Source organism: Littorina saxatilis, linkage group LG14 (assembly GCF_037325665.1).
Source record: "Littorina saxatilis isolate snail1 linkage group LG14, US_GU_Lsax_2.0, whole genome shotgun sequence".
NCBI lineage: Eukaryota > Metazoa > Mollusca > Gastropoda > Littorinimorpha > Littorinidae > Littorina > Littorina saxatilis.
The window spans coordinates 11,468,449-11,490,591 of NC_090258.1; the positions used below are offsets into that span (position 1 = coordinate 11,468,449).

At 42.7% G+C, this 22,143-nt stretch overlaps 2 protein-coding genes and 1 non-coding gene across 3 annotated transcripts; 1 reads left to right on the forward strand and 2 right to left on the reverse strand.

Annotated features, from left to right (window-relative positions):
- Positions 1-8: 8 nt before the first annotated feature.
- Positions 9-5,956, forward strand: LOC138947098 (uncharacterized). The gene is made up of 2 exons (XM_070318549.1): positions 9-203; positions 2,469-5,956. Exon 2 carries the CDS (start codon positions 2,491-2,493, stop codon positions 3,763-3,765), a length of 1,275 nt encoding a protein of 424 aa, XP_070174650.1. The 5' UTR covers positions 9-203; positions 2,469-2,490; the 3' UTR covers positions 3,766-5,956.
- A 5,739-nt stretch (positions 5,957-11,695) lies between these two features.
- LOC138947102 (heat shock cognate 71 kDa protein) lies at positions 11,696-19,686 on the reverse strand. Its single transcript, XM_070318551.1, has 9 exons — positions 19,537-19,686; positions 17,901-18,111; positions 17,314-17,519; positions 16,260-16,412; positions 15,555-15,892; positions 14,985-15,202; positions 13,412-13,614; positions 12,882-13,080; positions 11,696-12,516 (listed from the first exon to the last, which is right to left on the reverse strand). Exons 2-9 carry the CDS (start codon positions 18,103-18,105, stop codon positions 12,077-12,079), a joined length of 1,962 nt encoding a protein of 653 aa, XP_070174652.1. The 5' UTR covers positions 18,106-18,111; positions 19,537-19,686; the 3' UTR covers positions 11,696-12,076.
- On the reverse strand, positions 16,086-16,180 carry LOC138947886 (small nucleolar RNA SNORD14). The gene has a single exon (XR_011449854.1). It is a non-coding gene; the product is annotated as a small nucleolar RNA SNORD14 (small nucleolar RNA).
- Positions 19,687-22,143: the final 2,457 nt, after the last annotated feature.

The window sequence follows — 22,143 nt, forward strand, 5'->3', positions numbered from 1 at the left end:
TATAATACACATTCCCTCCAAGATTACAATTTTTGATTGAGTTTTTACCTGAAGATTTGGGATGAAATTAGAGTAGTTTAGACTGTTTTTATCACGTGACTTAAGCAGACGACTCGGGAAGGCAGGCAAGTTCATCTTTGTTTTGATCGGTAATGAGGACAGAAAAAAACGAAGAACCTGAGGGTGTTTTTGCGTCAGAAGAGGTAAATCAAGTAGCCTGCGGTATTTTATTCAAAATGAATTTGTAGAGACAGATTTAAATCGTTAAAACGTCTCCTTTTGCGACGAAGAGAATAAAAAATTTCTGTCTCATTGTCTGTATTCCTCATGGAGTCATGCTCATAGCTTGAAATCGTTCGGGAATGTCAGGGCCGTGCGTACAAGGGTGCTTGCGCAGTAGCACCGCAGCTGTTTTTAGGTATAGGTATAGGGACACTCATTGAATGAGATAGGCCTCGCGGCCTTTAGGCTATACGTCCCATCATTAGTTCAACACGTATAGATACATTGCATGGTCTGTATTGCATGCATAATTTGTAACTTGTGTGACAATGGTCACTCTTGTCTTGAGTCGTCGTACTCATACAAACTTGATTTAACGATTTTTCTGCAAGGTAAGTTGACAGTTTTGCGGTCATTTTTTTTTTAACAATAACTGTCAGGTGCTAATGCTCGAAGATAAAAGCGAATGAAAATGCAGCCAAGATATGTTATATGAAGTCTTATTTCGCGCGCGTATCTCCAGACTCGGACTCAAGGCGCAGGGATTTATTTATGCCGTGTGAGATGGAATTTTTTACACAATACATCACGCATTCACATCGACCAGCAGATCGCAGCCATTTCGGCGCATATCCTACTTTTCACGGCCTATTATTCCAAGTCACACGGGTATTTTGGTGGACATTTTTTATCTATGCCTATACAATTTTGCCAGGAAAGACCCTTTTGTCAATCGTGGGATCTTTAACGTGCACACCCCAATGTAGTGTACACGAAGGGACCTCGGTTTTTCGTCTCATCCGAAAGACTAGCACTTGAACCCACCACCTAGGTTAGGAAAGGGGGGAGAAAATTGCTAACGCCCTGACCCAGGGTCGAACTCGCAACCTCTCGCTTCCGAGCGCAAGTGCGTTACCATTCGGCCACCCAGCCCTTATATTGGGTTTTTTGTTTTGTTTTTGTGTTTTTCGTACCAGAACAGTTAGCCTAGAGCCATTCAGTCAAAATTGTCCAGTAGTCTGCATGATTGCATGGTACCGATCGAACAACCATGTACCACTATTCGTCATTGATGATAAGCTGAGGAAGTAACACCTTGTCTCGTCCTGCTAGTATATCATGGGGTCGGTATCACATACTGCTCAGGATGAGAACAATAGCATCCCACCAACTGGTCCTCTGGTTCACAAAAGAAGATCAAAAGGTTTTCCTTAGTTTTGCTTCACAGCATGTTAATTACACACTCAAGACGAGCCCTTATATATTACAATGAGAAGTAAATTAACACTAGCTAGAAGCTTATTTGTTACTATTAAAACAGTCACATACACGTCAGGGCTGGGCATTTGTCACATTTTTGTTTGTGACACAGGCAGATTAGTTTTGCAACAGAATCCTTTAACCCTAATTACCCCTGGCTGTGCTGGTGACAGTGCATGCAACTTAGGATCTACAATTACAGACAAAAAGCCCATGCATGCATATGTATCCTCACTAGAATGGCCAATACAATTTTGTTCAGTGAGCACAGGATTATATCTATTATTGTTTAGCGAAAGTTACATGGTACACTGTTACTGGAATTCAGGTAAAAACTGACGAAATATTGGTAAAGGAAAACCAACACATTGGTTTCTTTTGTGTTTCCTTTATAGTTCTGGTGTAACAGCTCTTCCAAGATTTGATGATGGTCACATATGGTATCCACACAGTACCCACTTATCAGAACATATCGTTGTTGTCCTGAAATTTTGGTGTAACTCGATTCTTGGCGATTTTGATGTGTTTGTGTTTCAGGCTAAGTAAATCATATCCATGAGAAATATTCTCTAAAATGCGATGGACAATACGTACATGATTTGACATTCTTTTTTCTTTCTATTCATACCAGGTACAAATATAAACACTATTTCACAATAAAAATAATCAGTTTTGGCCTTCTGCTGATCGGCTGTCTAAAATGAGTTATGCCAAAATTCCATGACGACGTTGATATGTTCAAATCCATGCGGTGGTTCTCAGGTGCATAGTAGAACATTTCATTCAAATCACTGTCCACTTACTCAGGCGCCTCTTTTTGACGATGAAGTGCTGTTGGTGTGTGACTTACTGAGCATCAAGGCAGTTTGTGTTTGTCAAGAGTGGGTCTGTCTGTGGGCATGGTGTTCCACTGTATTTTGTCTCCAGGAGAAATGAGATGCGCTCAAGGGCCTGTGTTTTAAGTGTGATGGTGTTGTTGCTTGCAGACAACGGGTGCCTTGAGGGAAGATGGGGATGTCATGCACACATCACCAGGGAGACGAGTTCTCTGCCGAGGCCCGACAGCATGACTTCTACCGACACATGTGTGAGGGTAACCGCGGGCAACTTCTACACGTGTGTTCTTATGGCAAGTGGACACGCGCACATCGCGTCATGTGTGGATTCACAGACAGTGCCGACTACACGACGCCTCGAGACTCGCACCAACGTTACGGAATCCTCGTCAAACCCGACACGACGGAGGGGAGATATTTCAGTGTTGCGTGGAAGAACAATCAGGAGCTTCACTTAAAGGAGAAGTCGGTGACGGTAAGCTACACAGTCAAAGTTCCACGCATCCCCATCACCAGTGACAACATCAGAAGACACGCCTGGTTTCAAACCAGACACAACCGACGGCACAAAGAGTGCAGCATTGTGGCTTCCCGTGGCAGCATGGTGGTGTTACAGGTCAACTCGGACCGCCATTTTGTGACCGGCAAGTTTTACATCTTTGACCTGCAGAAACAGATCTGCTTGGGACACTTTCTGGTGCTGTACCACACGCGGCGCTGGTACGAAGTGTATATCTCACCGTCCAAGACACGAATCTTGCTGAGACCGGACCACCTGACGCGGATTGTGGTTCACCCAGACATTTACGTCATTCAGAATCTCTTCCTCTGCAAAGCCGCTGGAATGATGAGCGTGTCTCACATCCCTGGATTTCTTCGCGCTCACGCTATGACCTTCAACCCTATCCTCGGAGACGACGCCATGATTCTGGGGCTTGCGCGTGACATCGAAGTGAGGTGCTGCTTCGGCGACTGGCCGGTCAAACAGCAGTTCTCCAATCTGAACTTGCCGGCAGACATTCAGCAGATTCGAGCCAGCAGCACAGGAAACTTTATCGCTGTAAGGTGCGTGCACCCTGTCCACAGCCGCGAGTATTTCACCAACTACGTGGTCGTGCTCAGTTTCCCACAAGTCTCTGTGCTCATGCAGCTGGACGCTCGCGGCTGTTACTGGCCCGTGTCAGAGGTCATCAACCTCCAGGTGTTCCCGCGTTTCTCGCCAAGCGAAGCGTGCGTGGCGGTGATGCGGAACTGTCACTACAAGCGCAAGGTGTATGTGTACAAGCTACCCGTGCAGATCGCATCGCTTCAGGAGCTGTGTCGCCGTTCCCTCCTTCACCTGGTGGGGGTGCAGGAATTGGGCAAACTGCCGCTGCCCAAAAAGCTTCTGGATTTTGTTCAACATCGCGGAGAACCCAGCATCATGCCGAGATTTCGTAAACCATAGGAACGCAGGAACAAGATGTTCAAATGCAAAGCTGCCCTGTATTTGGAGTACAGGGGCCTGGAAGCTCAGGGTGGTAGAGCACTGGACTTGTGATCCTAGGGTCTTGGGCTCGAATCCAGGCCGGGACGGACACGGGTTAACTTTATGTGCAGACTCAGAGATGGTATCCATGTCCAACCCCAGTGTCAGCACAGTGGCGTGTAAAAGACCTCGGTAATTCTGCCATAAGTGCAGGTGGCTGATTTGACCCAAACACACACCTGTGTATCTTATCTAAAGTCGGGGTAACACCCAGGAACATGCACCTAACGGTTTCACCATGAGGACGTAAAACAACATTATCATCATCTTTGAACTTGAAGCACAATTTCAAGCACACTTGTGGGCGTTATAACTGTGACTTGTAGCCTGTGATATGGGATCTTGCTGGATGATATTACCCTAGATCACGTGGTGCTGACAATTTGTTTGCTGCATGTTAAAGAGATCGACCAAATGTCTTGCATTTTACTCAAGAGAAAATGTACTTGTTGAAGTTGTTCTAGCTCAAAAACTCAACTGTGACCCCCCGAAGAGACGTAATGAACTTATGCTTAAACCACCTTTGGTAGTCAAGAAAGCCTTTGGTGTTCATGGTTTTTTTTAATTTTTTTTTTATTATTGTAGTGCAGTGGGACCCCCTTTTTAACCCTTACACTGGTGCAATTTTGTAACACATGTTACATAGCCACTGGTGAATTAACAGAGAGAAAAATAAAGAAAAACGATCATATAGGTTTTCGCATCCATAGGAGGTAATCGGAACCGACCAAACAGACTGAGCCAGTAGCGTGACATATGTCGTGACAACCAGGTGACAGTATACGTAAAGTTGCGTGACATATGTCGTGAAAACCAGCCTAAGGGTTAAGACATCAAAACACATGCGAAAATCAAATCTTGAGAAGTCTCAAAAATGAAGTGAATTTTCAGGCATTATATAAAAATCTAAGAGAGCCTTGTCTAAATAGAGGGGAAGCCTAAATTGGGGTTTCTTAAAAAAGGGGGGGGGGGGGGAGGTTCCAGTGTACTCATGTTTCATTGATATGGACACATTGCAATGACATTGTGGCCATAGTGCTGCTTCTATTCTAATTCACGTTGCACACTTGTAGTGGTACCTATCACAATTGTTTGGTTTATGACGGGCGCAGTGGCGTGGTGGTAAGACGTCGGCCTCCTAATCGGGAGGTCGTGAGTTCGAATCCCGGTCGCTGCCGCCTGGTGGGTTAAGAGTGGAGATTTTTCCGATCTCCCAGGTCAACTTATGTGCAGACCTGCTAGTGACTTAACCCCCTTCGTGTGTACACGCAAGCACAAGACCAAGTGCGCCTGGAAAAGATCCTGTAATCCATGTCAGAGTTCGGTGGGTTATAGAAACACAAAAATACCCAGCATGCTTCCTCTGAAAGCGGCGTATGACTGCCTAAATGGCGGGGTACAAACGGTCATACACGTAAAATTCCACTCGTGCAAAAACACGAGTGTACGTGGGAGTTTCAGCCCACGAACGCAGAAGAAGAAGAAGTTTTGTTTAGATCGATGTGTTTAAGGTCAGGGGTGCGGAAATATACTTGCCCGCCCTCGGTGAGTGAAAATGTTGCTGGATAATTAACTCTTACCAGTTCGGGGGTTTTAGGGCATGTTTTACAGTGCTGTTGGTGCCTACTTGCCAAGTGGCTATCTGGGGGTCATATTCTAAATGAAATATAGAAAGTTATATATATCAAATGAAAGGAAAATGAATAAGCTTTTCATATTTGCAAAGAGAATTGTGCTATCTTTAAAGGTAAAAAAGGTTATTGGGGTGACAACATGATTTTTGTTGAAATTTGTACGCCCATTTTTTTGGAACACGTGACAAACACAAAGAAGACATTTTTTTTGTGTTCAGTTTATTTTAGATATGCTGCTAACTAGTCTGTTTTGGCATTCATTTTACATAACATAGGAAAGTTTTATTGAGTTTTGCTGACAAACAAAAAAGTTATTGTCACCTGAATACCCCCACCCAAATTTCAAAGTTGGACGTTTCATGACATATGCATGCCTAAGGCCAAAACAAAAAAAAGTCTGTTTACGGTATCCTGACCGACCCGTATCCTGACCGACTCTATTTTTTTGCGTGACCCTAGACTTTTTTGGGGCATTTGGGGAGGGGAAAAAAAAAAGTCTGTTTTTTGGCAAAATAACTTAAAAATATGGTTTTTTGAAAAGAAAAAGAAAGGTCTTTGTTTTTTGGCAAAATAACTTAAAAATATGTTTTTTGGGAGAAGAAACAAAACAAAACAAAAAAAAGTCCCGACCTACCGACCCTATTTTTTTTGCCTATGTTACCGTTAACAGACTTTTTTTTTTGTGTGCCTAATAATGCATTCCTATAACTAACTTATAACAAAAACCCAGCTTGTTTCTGTCATAAAGTGTGTCGAACATATGAGTTTATCCACTGTCCGACCCATCCAATGTAAAATAACCAATTTTTTTTCTCGATAATTAGATAATTCATCAGTGGAAAACTACAGGGGGCGGGGCAAGCTTACGATGGGTATGGGAGCGAACTGGTAAGAGTTAAAGTGTGTGAATCACTTATCACAATATTATTACCAAATGTATCTCTGCTGCAACTACGTATTTTCTTATTAAATTGGTTTGACTAACTGTTTGTCTAAAATATTAAAAAACAGAACAAACAAAAACAAGAAAGGATTAGTTTCTGGAGCATTAATTTTGATTATAGTCAAAACAAAATAACAAGTTTGTCTAAAGCCTTGAAAGTGTGTTTATGGAGATGCATTACTTACCTTTCTCAAGGGGAAAATATCAAAACTGTTTTGGGCTAAAATCCAGAACAGGTGGACTGCTAATGTTTCAAAATCAAGAATCGAAAGGAGTTTATTATGGAACGTTTAATTATAAACAAAACAAAACATTCACAAAAAAATCGTCTTTCGACAGAAACACTGTGATTGAATGATTGTGTGCCTTAGCTTTGAATGTCTCCTTCAAAATGGATGAATTAAGCAAATGTTTTGTTTCGTCTTTAATTAAATGTTTCATAAACTGAACCTCTCTTGTGTCCTGATTTCTGTTTTGGGCTAGTCAAACATTTTGTGGGATAGTCTTCTTCTTCTTGGCGTTCGCAGAGGTTACACAATCAGTCCAGCACTGGTGATAAATGTTGTCGTTTTCTCCAACTCCTGTCGACTGCCGTATAGTTTGGTCTGCAAGGGAGTTGGTGACGGCCACACTTCTTTTCGTTCCTCATCTAGTAAGGGACATCGCTGTAAGATGTGTGTGGGATAGTGAATTTGACACTAGTTGAACTTGAACTTTCGCATCCCCAAAGGTGTATGTGACTGCGTATGTATGGTAATATTGTTGTAATATAATTTATGGACACTTCTGTGTGACTGAAGGTGTGTGAAGTAGTGTCAGATGTAGGCCTCTTTTTCCGTATAGCTTCCATTTTATGTTCTTTTTTTATGGTGAATGTGCTGGAGTTATAGTTGATTTAAAAATGTAAATAATGTGTGACTGGAAGTGATGGAAAACATCACAGTTCTGTCTTTTTTATTCATGGCTTCCCTTTTATGTACAGTGCATTTTAAAAAGCATGCATAGACCAACTTGATTCAAGTCAAGTACAGAAATGTCAGTGATTGTGTATACTATTCTAACCTTGACACATGTGTTCATATATATATGCACTACCGTTTTTAAACTTACACTGATATTACTGTTCTGTTTATTGACATTGAACATATGTTTTACTTGTGTGGATGGACGGTGCACTATTATATTCCTGGTGTGTGTGAATCATGCATTGTCAGGAAGCATGCCAGTTCATGCTCCCAACATCTTTTAGGGGAAAATCCCCCCGGCGGGTTAGGGGGAAGAATTTACCCGATGCTCCCCAGCATGTCGTAAGAGGCGACTAACGGATTCTGTTTCTCCTTTTAGTTTTACCCTTAAGTGTTTCTTGTATAGAATAAAGACAATTTTTGTAAAGATTTTAGTCAAGCAGTATGTAAGAAATGTTAAGTCCTTTGTACTGGAAACTTGCATTCTTTCAGTAAGGTAATAAATATTGTACTACGTTGCAAGCCCCTGGAGCAAATTTTTGATTAGTGCTTTTGTGAACAAGAAACAATTGACAAGTGGCTCTATCCCATCTCCCCCCTTTCCCCGTCGCGATATAACCTTCGTGGTTGAAAACGACGTTAAACACCAAATAAAGAAAGAAAGAAAGATAGGGGAAAATCTGAGCATTGATTTAAATTTTGCATTCTAAGGAGAGAATGTGCCTGAACCCGTGTGTTTTCATGGAGTTATTTTAAAGCCAAGAAGATTCTATAAAATCAAGTGGGTTTTTTTCAAAGAACTTACTATGTATTATCTTGTCTGCTTTCTTTGACATTCGCGGGATTGTCTGTAGCAAGTTGTGATGTCCAGGTAAAAGTTTTTATTGTTCTACATCTTCATTTTACCTTTCAGTGATAAAATATTGTCAAGCATAATTTTCACATTTTACCAATTTTGCTTTTGCATGGTTCATCTCCAGAGCCTCACAAAATCGTCTTTATCTCTGAAACTATTTGAAGTTTTGAATTGAAACTTCAAGTAATCTCCAATCACCATACGACCTTCCCATTGCCCAACTTTTGAAAGATTATCTTTGTAAACAAACAAATAAATGATGACGTAATTTGAACTACACAGTCCGGATGATGTGGGTCGTGGACGACCCATATGGAATAACGTAAGGAATTTTACGTTGTTTATTCTTATTCGGATGGCGTGGGTCGCGTACGACCCTTACTTTGTAAAGAGGCAGCAAAACGTTTATCCCTATTCGGATGGCGTGGGTCATGTGCGACCCGTACTTTTTACGTTGAATCCTTCTTTGGAAAGTATGGGTAGTACACGATCCACATAATCCGGACTGTGTAGTCCGAAGCATGATCCGGTGAAGGTTAAATGAGCTTCTGATTCAGGTGGCAAGTTTTTAACAAAATGTTTCTGACTGTGCCTCTTCGCACGGAGAGTTGCACGACTCCAGTGCTGCCGTCCCTATGGTGGCCCGGCGAGTAACAAAATGGGTGACGATCGAAGCAGTGGTCCAACTGTCAGCGAGACCACCGTGAAACCAGCTCCAGCTTTTGACCTAGACTGTCATAGCTTATTATGAATGATGCAGTACCTTGGCCTGGGAAACTTTTCACCTTCAGAATGCTACAAATAAAATTGTGCATAATTTTCATGAAATGAAAACGAAATGTGTATGCCTCCAAAAATGTATCAAGAACGAGTTGATTCAAAACACCCATGGACACATTTCTTTATTTGTGTAAACAAACATTGAGATATTTGAAGGTACCTTCACATTTAAATTTGTCATAAGTTGTGTTTTGGCAAAATAGCTGAGGCCATCACTGTGGAACAAAAGGCTTTTGTCAGGGCAAGACAACATAGTTAGGATGTACAGAGGGTATTGGATCTTCATTTTGACAGGCAAAGTTTTATTTGTTTGTGAAACTGAAATAACACTGTTGATTGGCATAAAATCATGTTGCACCCATTATTGGACTTTTTTGTAAGATGTTCCCAAAGTTAGCTTTAGTAGGTCTTGATGATATTACATGTAGTTGCTTTGGTGTTGGTCTTTAAATTTAAGACGCCTATTTTGGAACTTCGATCTCTTCCAAAGCCTCGTGCAATCACTTACGTCACTCTGGAAAGTGTAGCGTGACGTGTCAGTTCCAAAAATTCATCGAGGGGAATTAGCGAGCGCAATTTTTTTTTACGTAATGACGTTTGTCTCAGAGACTTACTTGACATGATCTCATTTACATGATATACACACGTGTGGTTTGAATGATAATTGTTATCTAATGAGTTCTCTCTCACATATGTAGGATAAATATAATTTTGAGAACAAAGTTTGTCTCGGTGACTTTGGCATATCAGCAGGAGAAAATTACTTGTAAGGTCTCTAGACTGTGCATGTATCGGTATCGTATACGATTAAAGGCACAGTGCAGCTCACAGCCTTCGTTTTGCGTTTTTGTTGCAGCTGAGTGCATTTACAGTTCAAAAATCCTCTTATGGTAGTAAAACAAACCCTAAACTACCCAAACGACGACATCTGTGAAGCTCGACAGTTTCTTGTTCACGCGAGTGCATAAATTAACCTAGTTATTACGTGGTGTTTGGTCGGAGTTCGATTCAACTGAGTGATTCCGGCCTCCATTTTGTTTTACACAAACTCATGATGACGTCTGACATAGTTTGCTTAGTGACGTGTCTTTTTGTGCATGATGTGGTGATCTACCTGATCTAAATTTAGATCCAAAAATAGGTCAAGACCAGCCGGGTCCGAGTACGAAATTAATTCGTAAAAAAATCGTAGTTCTTGACTCTTTGGGTGCAAGTCAATGAAACTTGGTAGTTCTTCTAACGGATAGCTGCCTGAGGTATGACTAAAAGCCCCAGGGGCTCCGTGCACCTGGATTTGACAAGTTCAGTACCTTTAAGTTAGAAGTCTTGACAGTCCAAGACTGTGCAGTCAGTACTTTGCTTTTCCTTATGAAAGGTTGGTCAAGGGAACTAACCCATTAAGCATACCTACCTAAGTGCTATCATGCATTTACTGATTTAACAAAAGCAGTGAAGCTCAGAAGCAAAGTTTAAAGGCAGAGTCCTTCCCATGTAAACGATTCAACTCAATCTCAGTTCTGGCAAGAGACGGGCGCTGTGGCGGGGTGGTAAGACGTCGGCCTCTTAATCGGAAGGTCGAGGGTTCGAATCCCGGTCACGGCCGCGTGGTGGGTTAAGTGTGGAGATTTTTCCCATCTCCCAGGTCAACTTGTGTGCCGACCTGCTAGAGGCGTATCCCCCTTCGTGTGTACACGCAAGCACAAGACCAAGTGCGCACGAAAAAGATCCTGTAATCCATGTCGGAGTTCGGTGGGTTATAGAAACACGAAAATACCCAGCATGCTTCCTCCGAAATCGGCGTATGGCTGCCTTAATGGCGGGGTTTGGTCATACACGTAAAATTCCACTCGTGCAAAAACACGTGTACGTGTGAGTTTGAGCCCACGAACGCAGAATAAGAAGAAGTTCTGGCAATCCTTCCACTTTGACACATACCAACAATCAAGAGCCTGGAATTTTGGGATGACTTAATTATTCAACAATCACTAGTGCAGTGTAGTGGTAATCTGAAAAATTAATTCATGCAAGTTATTCACTCTGCACAGGAACAAGTCGTGATGTTGATGTTTGCTATGTGTCAAAGAGGATGGATGTTCTCAATCCATGTGAAAACCTGGCTAACTTTTGCTGAGCATGTGATGGAAGAAGCATTGCATATTTTGCTACAAGCCGTGGCCATGACAACTCCCCCAAAAAAGTCCACCTCTTGGTGAAATTAATTGTTTGACTTAGGTGTACAATCAATATAGTGAGATTTATGAAACAAAGATCAATGTTGATACTCTGGAAAAATGTTGTGAAAGTGTATGGGACGATTTGTGTGTTCTGGTGTGGAGTATCTTGAGTATGTAAAACTTTATTCCAGATGAATTGTTCGAGATTCCCTTTCCTTCAGCAGTGGTTTTATGTGTATTTAGTGCTGCATTAAAACTTTGTGATTGTGAGACTACTGCTGTGTAAGAGCTTGTTGCACGGATCCAGGACAAAAGAAATGTTTCATCTCACAAATAAACGATTGCTGTGAAGTATTGTTGTCATTGTATGTGTGGATTGGGGGGAGTTTACAAGGCATACACACCATTTGCTGGCAGTGGCAATGTGAGTTTTTACACATTCTCTCTTCCTCTCGCACACAACGCACACACCTCAATCATACAACTGTCAAAAGTGATGCTAATTGTTCTTGTTTATTTTGTTTCGGTGACAAATACTGTAGTCCAGTGACAAATATCCAAGTATCACAAGTGAAGAACAAAACATGAGACCTTTGAAGTTGCACGAGGTAGTATTATGATCTCCAAAGTCTGATTGCAGTTTTCTACTAAAGGGGAATCCACATAAGATGTTTCTTGTTTAGCTTTTGATGGAAGGTGCTTCGCTATGACAACTAAAGATAAGGCTTAACTAACCACAGAATATCTTTTCTTGCTCGCTTTTGATGTTAGCTGTGCTGAAAGTTAAAGTTTTTCTCATACTACAACAGCTAAGTTTTTGGTGACACTTTGAGCTAAGCGAGCGTTGGTTCCATGGAGGTTCCTAAGCCTGACCGAGTTTAATCGACCTCCTCGATGGTGGGGCCTCCGGAAGAGCCACCACCAGGGGCGGCACCTCCGCCTGGGGCACCGGCACCAGCACTGGCGGGGTCAAAGTTGGGCATGCCCCCAGCACCGCCAGCGGCCTGGTAGAGCTTGGTGATGATGGGGTTGCAGATTTTCTCCACCTCCTTCTGCTTGTCATCAAACTCTTCCTTCTCGGCCAGCTGGTTGGCGTCCAGCCAGGAGATCACCTCGTTGCACTTGTCGATGATTGTCTTCTTGTCCTCCTCGCTGATCTTGTCCTTAATCTTCTCGTCCTCGATGGTGGACTTCATGTGGAAGGCGTAGGACTCCAGGGCGTTCTTGGAAGAGATGCGGTTCTTCTGCTTGTCATCCTCGTCCTTGTACTTCTCGGCGTCGTTCACCATGCGCTCAATCTCCTCCTTGCTCAACCGACCTGCAAACATACCACAGTCAGCACTCTCTGTTCTGGGCCTACATGCTAGCAATGTAACTGTCATGGTAACTTCCTTTAAATGACAAGTGATAGATGGGTCTGGGGTTTTACACAAGCCAAGGCTATTGGACCACTTGGACAAATGCTAAAGTCAATGACCTGGTACAACAATTCTATTTTATTTGATCGTTAAACAATTCAACAATTACTCTTCAGCTGAGCACAAATCGGAAGAACAGTTTGTCCAGCAGAGGCTACTTCAAAACTCCATTTAGATCATACTCTTTGTCGACAGTGAGATGTGAATTTCAAAACCCAAACTTTAAGGGGGAGGGGGGGTGTGCTGAGAGAAAAGTAGAGCTCACCCTTATCGTTGGTGATGGTGATCTTGTTCTCTTTGCCAGTGCTCTTGTCTGCAGCAGACACGTTGAGGATTCCGTTGGCATCGATGTCAAAGGTGACCTCAATCTGGGGCACTCCACGGGGAGCAGGGGGGATGCCGGTCAGCTCAAACTTGCCCAGCAGGTTGTTGTCACGGGTCATGGCACGCTCACCCTCGTACACCTGTATAGACACAAACACAGGCCTTTAGCTCTTCTATGTGCACAGGCAGCAACTCAACTATCAAGAGCAAGTTTATATTGTTGTGAAAACGATACATCTTTCCCCACAATGCCATAATTCAAAAGAAACAGCACTGGTTCCTGCATTTCTTGACTCTTACAATACAGTCTTGTTACAAAGCTGGCCATCCCACAAAAACGGGTGTAAAAAACAACTGTACACACAAAGGTTCACCAGCAAAACCAGCCCCACTGGCCGAGCACATGGTAAAGATGTGATGTGGCAAGGAAATACAGCTCAAACACGCAACAAGGGTGGGTCAAAGTCGTACCTGGATGAGCACACCGGGCTGATTGTCTGAGTATGTGGTGAAGGTCTGTGTCTGCTTGGTGGGGATGGTGGTGTTACGCTTGATGAGAGCGGTCATCACACCGCCGGCCGTCTCGATACCCAGGGACAGAGGGGCCACGTCCAACAGCAGCAGGTCCTGCACCTCCTCAGACTTATCTCCGTGCAGGATGGCGGCCTGCACAGCTGTCAACACAACCCACGGTAAGGTCACACAGAAACAATCGCCACCACAAACACACAATTCCACTCACTAGTCTAACACAAAAATCACGCCTTTCTTACGGGTGAGATTACTACATTATGTATTTTTCAGCCTGAATCTGTTCACCACAAAAAAAGGCTAGGATTTAAGGGAGCAACCAGGTTAAGTTCAAGCACACACACAACATTCTGGTCCACAGTCTCTATGATGCCAAATTACATAGACTTGCAATATTGAATTCTCACTGACAACAAGTTGAATACTGAAAAGCATGCATAATTCTTCAAGCATTTGTCTGTGACTCGGACATCCAAGGAAGGATTTGGGCCATCTCTGAAACGTGAGTTTCTCTGGTGGAAACCGCGAATGTATGGTAAGTCATCATCATCGTCACTTTAACAAAACAAGGGTGAACAAGCAAAACGTCCCCATTCAAGATTTCTCCCCCCCCACCCCGCCCCCACCTCACCTTACCCAATTTTCGTCGCCCAGCCATTTCCCCCCCTTTGCCAGCCAGCGGCGATTTGCGTCGCCAGCACAAGGCTTGTTCGTATGACCAACTTCTTGTTCGTATTTGCATACGAGAATAACGGTATTTTTAACGGCACTTGAGCCAAAGCGAGGCTCACTTCCGTTATTTTGTCTGCCCTGCATTTGAGTCGGTTTTGTCAAAGTTTTCTGCTTTTGTTTTTGCATCGATAAAGTACTGTAGCGCTTCGACAAGCAAGATGGAGGATGATGAGTTTGAAACTTTCTTTTGAGTTGTTTCTTGACAACAAATCGAATGCTGAATTGGAACGAAGTACTGAGGAAGATCTTCGCAATGAACTGTGTATCGCGGTGAAAAAAATGACAGTTCGTCAAGTGACAGTGACAGTTACAAAACGAAATTTACGAAAGTGCAGATGGATACAAACAGTGGCTGGTCCAGTTTAGTGAAATGACAGGACCAGCAAACATTACTGATAATCTGACTGCGTAGCAAATGCTCGACTTGCTTGTCGAAGAAACACTGCGTAGAAACTAACTCAAATGGGCGTTTCAGACATAGACTGGTTAGTTTCACAAAATTCCACGGACTAGCCAACACAACCCCTTTTCATTTTGTATTTGTATTTATGCTAAGAAAATAAATGCATGCAAACAAAACTATTTTAATGTTAAATATAACCCCATCACAACCACAACGTTTCATGCTTAGTGCGTTTTCAAAGAAGTTTTTTTAAGTGTTTAAAGTTAGTGGGTGTTAGGTAAGCAAACTAATGTGGCTACAGGGGAAGTAATGCTGGCTGGAATCTGGAGTGCTAAAGGTAAAGTAATGCATATCCCCAACCTTTATCAGCACACTTACCGGCACCATAGGCGACAGCCTCATCAGGGTTGATGCTCTTGTTGAGCTCCTTGCCGTTGAAGAAGTCCTGCAGCAGTTTCTGGATCTTGGGGATACGGGTGGAGCCGCCCACCAGCACGATCTCGTTGATGACAGCCTTGTCCATCTTGGCATCGCGCATGGCTTTTTCCACAGGCTCCAGTGTGCCACGGAACAGGTCAGCGTTCAGCTCCTCAAACCTACACACACAGCACACGTCAGCCAACATCTACAACTCACAAGTATACTTTCCTCATTCACAGGGACAGAGGTGTTTAGTTGATCCATGTGCAACCACAATTATACCACTGTTTAACTAACAGTATTCAACTTGGCGATGCGGGAGGTCTCTTTTAAAAGATTTAAAGAGGGAGGAACTTTCTCTCTCTCCAGCACAGCAACTATGACAGATTGTCACATACCTCTCCTAATCAAGAACAGATTTACACCCACACCAACACAGAGATGTAGGAAAAGTTAGTTAGCTGTTGCTTTTTGGGTGCAGCGGACCATAATAGGCCAAATCAGGACCCCTGTAGGAAAAGTACGCACCTAGCACGAGTGATGCTTGTGTAGAAGTCGATACCCTCAAAGAGAGAGTCGATCTCGATGTTGGCCTGGGTGGAAGAGGACAGGGTACGCTTTGCACGCTCGCAGGCAGTCCTCAGACGTCGCACGGCCCTCTTGTTGTCGGAGATGTCCTTCTTGTGCTTGCGCTTAAACTCCTGGATGAAGTGGTTGACCATGCGGTTGTCAAAGTCCTCCCCTCCCAAGTGAGTGTCTCCGGCTGTCGACTTCACCTCAAAGATGCCGTCCTCAATGGTGAGGACTGACACGTCAAAGGTACCGCCCCCCAAGTCAAAGATCAACACGTTGCGCTCACCGCCGACCTGAAATCACACAGAGCCACACTGTGATACAGCACTCACAAAACAGCATGACAGTATTTTGAGTTTCTTCAGGTAACTGCACCACAAATAACAGTAAGTAAATAAGCCACCAACTAAAATTTATAACATTGAAAGTATATTTCAAATTGCCCATTTCCTTTGGGTTAGTTGCACAATAGAGCTAAGAAGATTGTGACTCAGACATCCAAGGAAGGATTTGGGCCATCTTTGAAACGTGAGTTTCTCTGGTGGAAACCGCGAATGTATGGTAGGTCATCATCATCGTCACACTATCTCTGATTTTGTCCCATCCTGCGCCAGATCTCCACAACTCTTCTTTCCTTAAAAAGTGTGCAAAGAGCCCCACCTTTTTGTCCAGGCCATAGGCGATGGCAGCGGCTGTGGGTTCGTTGATGATACGCAGCACATTGAGCCCCGAGATGGTTCCAGCATCCTTTGTGGCCTGGCGCTGAGAGTCGTTGAAGTATGCTGGTACTGTCACAACAGCATCTGTCACAGTCTGAAACAATTCAAACACCATTTAACACATTTCAAACAATTTTTTTTTTGCATTATTTCTTACACATATCCAAAATATGCCTTGGGGATTGAACGTCCGATAACATAAAAGGTAGTTTTCCATTTCTCCTTTACAAAACATGACCCCCCATGACCTTGAAATCGACAAGGATCTTTCTTTCTTTGGTGTTTAACGTCGTTTTCAACCACGAAGGGTTATATCGCGACGGGGAAAGGGGGAAGATGGGATAGAGCCACTTGTCAATTGTTTCTTGTTCACAAAAGCACTAAGGCCAAAACAAAAAAAAGGTCTGTTTACGGTAACATAGGCCAAAAAAATAGGGTCGGTAGGTCGGGATTTTTTTTTTTTTCTTTCCAAAAAACCATATTTTTACGTTATTTTGCCAAAAAAACAAGATTTTTTTTCCCCCCAAATGCCAAAAAAAAGTCTAGGGTCGCGCGAAAAAACTAGGGTCGGTCGGGTTACCGTAAACAGACCTATTTTTTTTTTTGGCCTAATCAATTTGCTCCAGGGGCTTGCAACGTAGTACAATATATGACCTTACTGGGAGAATGCAAGTTTCCAGTACAAAGGACTTAACATTTCTTACATACTGCTTGACTAAAATCTTTACAAAAATTGACTATATTCTATACAAGAAACACTTAACAAGGGTAAATGGAGAAACAGAATCCGTTGGTCACCTCTTACTAACTCTGGGGAGCATCGGGTAAATTCTTCCCCCTAACCCGCGGGGGGTAATCGACAAGGATCAATCATACATACTTCTGTCATGTCCGAAAGTTATTAAAGAATACCTCAACGACTAGTTTTTGTCTAGGGCAAGCCAGTCCAACACTGCTAATAACTAATGACTACTCGGGGGAGTGAAAAACATTACCTTTCCCAAGTATGCCTGTGCAGTCTCTTTCATCTTGACTAGCACCATGGATGAGATTTCTTCAGGGAAGAAGGTCTTGTTCTCTCCCTTGTACTCCACTTGAAGCCTTGGCTTGCCTCCGTCGTTCATCACGTGGAAAGGCCAGTGCTTCATGTCTGACTGCACGGCTGTGTCGTCAAACCGCCTTCCAATCAGACGCTTGGCATCTGCAACACCAATCATAGACATTTTTACGAGCTGCCAGATGTGATGCAACAAAGGACAAGGTTGTGGAAGGTGAGTAACCCAGACAGCCAAGGGAAGCGCTATCATCAAGGATTGTTACCTCAGTATGAAACCACAGAAACAACAGTTATCATTGTTACCAGTAACCACATTCAAAATACAGCCACTACTTACTTTAAAAAAGATGTGTTAAACTTGGGTGCACAACACAGTCCTGTTCTTCAAAAGAGCATTTCTTTCAAATTAAGCAAAAGCACCGTTTTTTGCTCTGTGACATATATATAACCTTAAACAGTGGCATCCATTTAGAACTCGAGGCTCTCTGGTAAGTAACCACGACTGAAGGCTGGAAGCGCGCTTACCAAAGATGGTGTTCTCGGGGTTCATGGCCACCTGATTTTTGGCAGCATCTCCAATGAGACGCTCTGTGTCTGTGAAGGCTACGTAGGAGGGGGTGGTTCGGTTTCCCTGATCATTAGCAATGATCTCCACCTTTCCATGTTGAAAAACGCCTACACATGAGTAGGTCGTTCCCAGGTCAATTCCGATTGCGGGTGCCTTTGCCATTTTGTTCTGAAATGAAAATATAAAGAACCCATAAAATAACGGGATTTCTCATTTCTAAATTATACAAGGTTCAACAAAATATATGCAAATATTATAATATAACATTGGATTAAAGCCACCCTCCATAAACCAGTGATTCTGATCACCGAGCTCTACAAGCTTTTACATACAGTTTAACTGCTAACTGAACGGGAACATTCTGGCTGCTCTGTTGAGAAATATTCAAAGAATTCTTTTTGTTCAGTTAGAAAAGGACTTGGAATAGAGGGAATTGGAAGCCTCGTTTTAGTGCTAGTCCTAACTTTTAAAATCTATATAATAAATAAATAGACAGCATGTGAGACTAACATTCTTAAATCACAAAGAATTCTGTTATCGAGACAAGATCAGTACAATTCGAAGTTTTGAAAAAAATGATGCAGGTCATGCGCTGCGCAAGTTGAATGGTAAGTGTAAAAGATGCAGCTCTTTTGACTTGATGGCGGGAAAGTAAAGCTGTCTTGGTGAAAAGATGTCATCATTCTGTAAGTAACCCTCCTGTGAGGCAGGGAGTGGGCCTCTAAGGTTAAATGAATACAGAGGATGATTTTGTAAGGCTTACTTATGACTGGAGTCAAGTCACTGTATGATCGATTTAAATTTAAGCCGAAATTGTTCAACATAACTTAACTACCCCCTTACTAAAAACCATGTCATGTCCCTAAAGTAAAGGCTAAGTATCAGTTGAAGTTATTATAGGATTTTATTTACTTTTCAGTACATTACGTCACGCTCGGTTATGGAACGTTCTAGTAATGACTCTAAAAGAACATAATTATGACCCCGCGAAATTCATTGGGTGCATTGCTGCAACATGTCACATGCGCAGTAACTAGACGACCCGCCCATGTCGGAACACGTGGTCGGCATGAACGCTGCCGGTGCGATAGCGAGTCGAGTAATAGTCTAATACAGTGATCACGCCGAAGCTAATCCTAATGCACCAATTCTAGTTTTGAAAGATTCTTAAAGCCAATGCGTGTTCTTCTCTCATTGTGAGGACCTTGTAGATCTATTTATTTATGACGATACCGGTCAGCCGACAATCTGATCGATAGATCCCCAGATGACCGCCGCACCGGTTCAACGGGAAAATCGGTCAAAGATTAACGACTGAAAACCGAGAGGAACAAAAACGCACACACCAACGTATCATTGTAATTTAAGTGGACTGTTATCTCCGTCGTCAAAAAAGACGTATTAGTTGAAATTACACCCTTTATTTCAGTTAATTAGATGACCGCGACATACGAACAAAGACGGAGCATGGCTCTCACTCCTTCTCACTCTCAAACTACAAACTCTTGCGATTTATTTGCCACGAAGTGAACATTAGTGACAAACACACAATGGTACCTGCCGATCATATAAAAATACGATCAGAAAACCAACCTTTGTTTCACGTGTTCTCTTGCCCCCGATGTGACAGCTCTTGCGCACCTTCGACCTGTACCTTGGAGTACTTAGTTCACGATTACTGCCGTTGCCGGTTTCCGTGTGGCGTTTTAAGGAAGTGACGTCAACGAAGGAAAATTCTCGAACGTCCTCAGATTTGTCCAATCAAAATGCAGTGGGATAAACATCAGCCAATGAAATTACTATGACATCACTTCCTTGGGGATAAAAATTGCTTCCAGAAATTTCTAGTTTCATTTTCGAGAACTGAAAAAGATTGCGACCTCCCGCTTTTGTAATGACGCGAAGTTTCACAGAAAAAGGAGTTTCGAGAACTAAGTCTGACCACAGGTGGGCTGACTGAAAGAAGGCTGCAGTTTGCGTGTTACGTGTTTTCCCTCTTCTTGTTTTTCTTGTGTCTGAAGCGGCTTGTATGCTAATCGGCCTAAACTATGATCAGTAGATATTGCATTGCAACTTCACTTCTCTGCCAGGGTTACAATTATTTCTTGTACATAGTTTTAACCTCCCTACCTTTTTAATCTCCCTGTTTGCCGGAGCTAGCGACTCTCGGTAACAGTGACTCAACCGCAGGACTCTGAGACGTTCGCGGCAAGAACCCAGTCCTCTACGGAAGAAGAAGAAGAACAAGTCGCGTAAGGCGAAAATACAATATTTAGTCAAGTAGCTGTCGAACTCACAGAATGAAACTGAACGCAATGCCATTTTTCAGCAAGACCGTATACTCGTAGCATCGTCAGTCCACCGCTCATGGCAAAGGCAGTGAAATTGACAAGAAGAGCGGGGTAGTAGTTGCGCTAAGAAGGATAGCACGCTTTTCTGTACCTCTCTTTGTTTTAACTTTCTGAGCGTGTTTTTAATCCAAACATATCATATCTATATGTTTTTGGAATCAGGAACCGACAAGGAATAAGATGAAAGTGTTTTTAAATTGATTTGGACAATTTAATTTTGATAATAATTTTTATATATTTAATTTTCAGAGCTTGTTTTTAATCCGAATATAACATATTTATATGTTTTTGGAATCAGCAAATGATGGAGAATAAGATAAACGTAAATTTGGATCGTTTTATAAATTTTTATTTTTTTTTACAATTTTCAGATTTTTAATGACCAAAGTCATTAATTAATTTTTAAGCCACCAAGCTGAAATGCAATACCGAACCCCGGGCTTCGTCGAAGATTACTTGACCAAAATTTCAACCAATTTGGTTGAAAAATGAGGGCGTGACAGTGCCGCCTCAACTTTCACGAAAAGCCGGATATGACGTCATCAAAGACATTTATCAAAAAAATGAAAAAAAACGTTCGGGGATTTCATACCCAGGAACTCTCATGTCAAATTTCATAAAGATCGGTCCAGTAGTTTAGTCTGAATCGCTCTACACACACACACACACACACACACGCACAGACAGACACACATACACCACGACCCTCGTTTCGATTCCCCCTCGATGTTAAAATATTTAGTCAAAACTTGACTAAATATAAAAAGAAGAAGCCTTCAGTACTGAGTACGGTTGCACCAGGGCCGGACCAAATGAGTTGTAAGGGGGGGGGGGGGGTTCCTCCTTTTTGGGGGGGGGGGGGGGCAAATCAGCGAAGTGGCGAAGCCACAAGCGCGCGCCTGCTAAGCAGGCGCGCGAACAGGCTAGGGGGGTCCGGGGGCATGCTCCCCTGGAAAATTGTTGAAAAACGGTTAAAATCTGTGCAATCTGGTGCATTCTGGGCCTTGTTTTGAGGGTTAAGAGCAGCATTGTTTTGGTGCTAAAACTAGTAAAAGTCAAAGCAAGGTACATGCTTTTTCCAGGGGTGGGGTTCCGGAACCCCTGGAACCCCCCCCCCCCCCCCCCCCCCGCCTGGGTCCGGCCCTGTTGCACTGACATCACCCTGGCTGCTACAGCAACGACAAACAAGGGACAAGTCACAGTCCTAACTTACGAACAGTAACCCACCCCCTTCAGTCAGAAAAAATACTTCACCAGGAGCGGAATGTTTATAAATTATTTCCTCACTTACAAAAAGTCTCTCTCTCTCTCTCTCTCTCTCTCTCTCTCTCTCTCTCTCTCTCTCTCTCTCTCTCTCTCTCTCTCTCTCTCTCATCTCTCTCTCTCTCTCTGCGTAATACTAAAAACGGCGAATGATGAGTTCATTTTTGTGGTGAGACGAGAGAAACGTTTGAAATCATGTTTTGTTAATACTGTATGTTTCATGTTTTCGAGATAGGCTACATGTATAATGTCACAATTTCAGTAAGTGCACATTTTGTTAGAAACTGTTGTCAGGGTTTACACTATATTCGTTTGCCGTTTATTGTTTTCAAGCTACTTTTGTTTGTTTGTGTGTGTCAGTGTGTTTGTATGGTTGTTTGTTTTTGAGTGTTTTCTTGTCTGTTTGTTTACACATATCAAATAACTTGAAAGGAAAGTACTCGCTCTTTAATATGTATACGCCTTGTGTAATGGAGTAAACGAGAATTGTACGGAACCTTTCTCCTGGCACCTGAGAGAATAACAAGCATTGAAATGAAGAAGCGATTTCATCTTCAAAAACGGATGATCGCCACAAGCTCATATG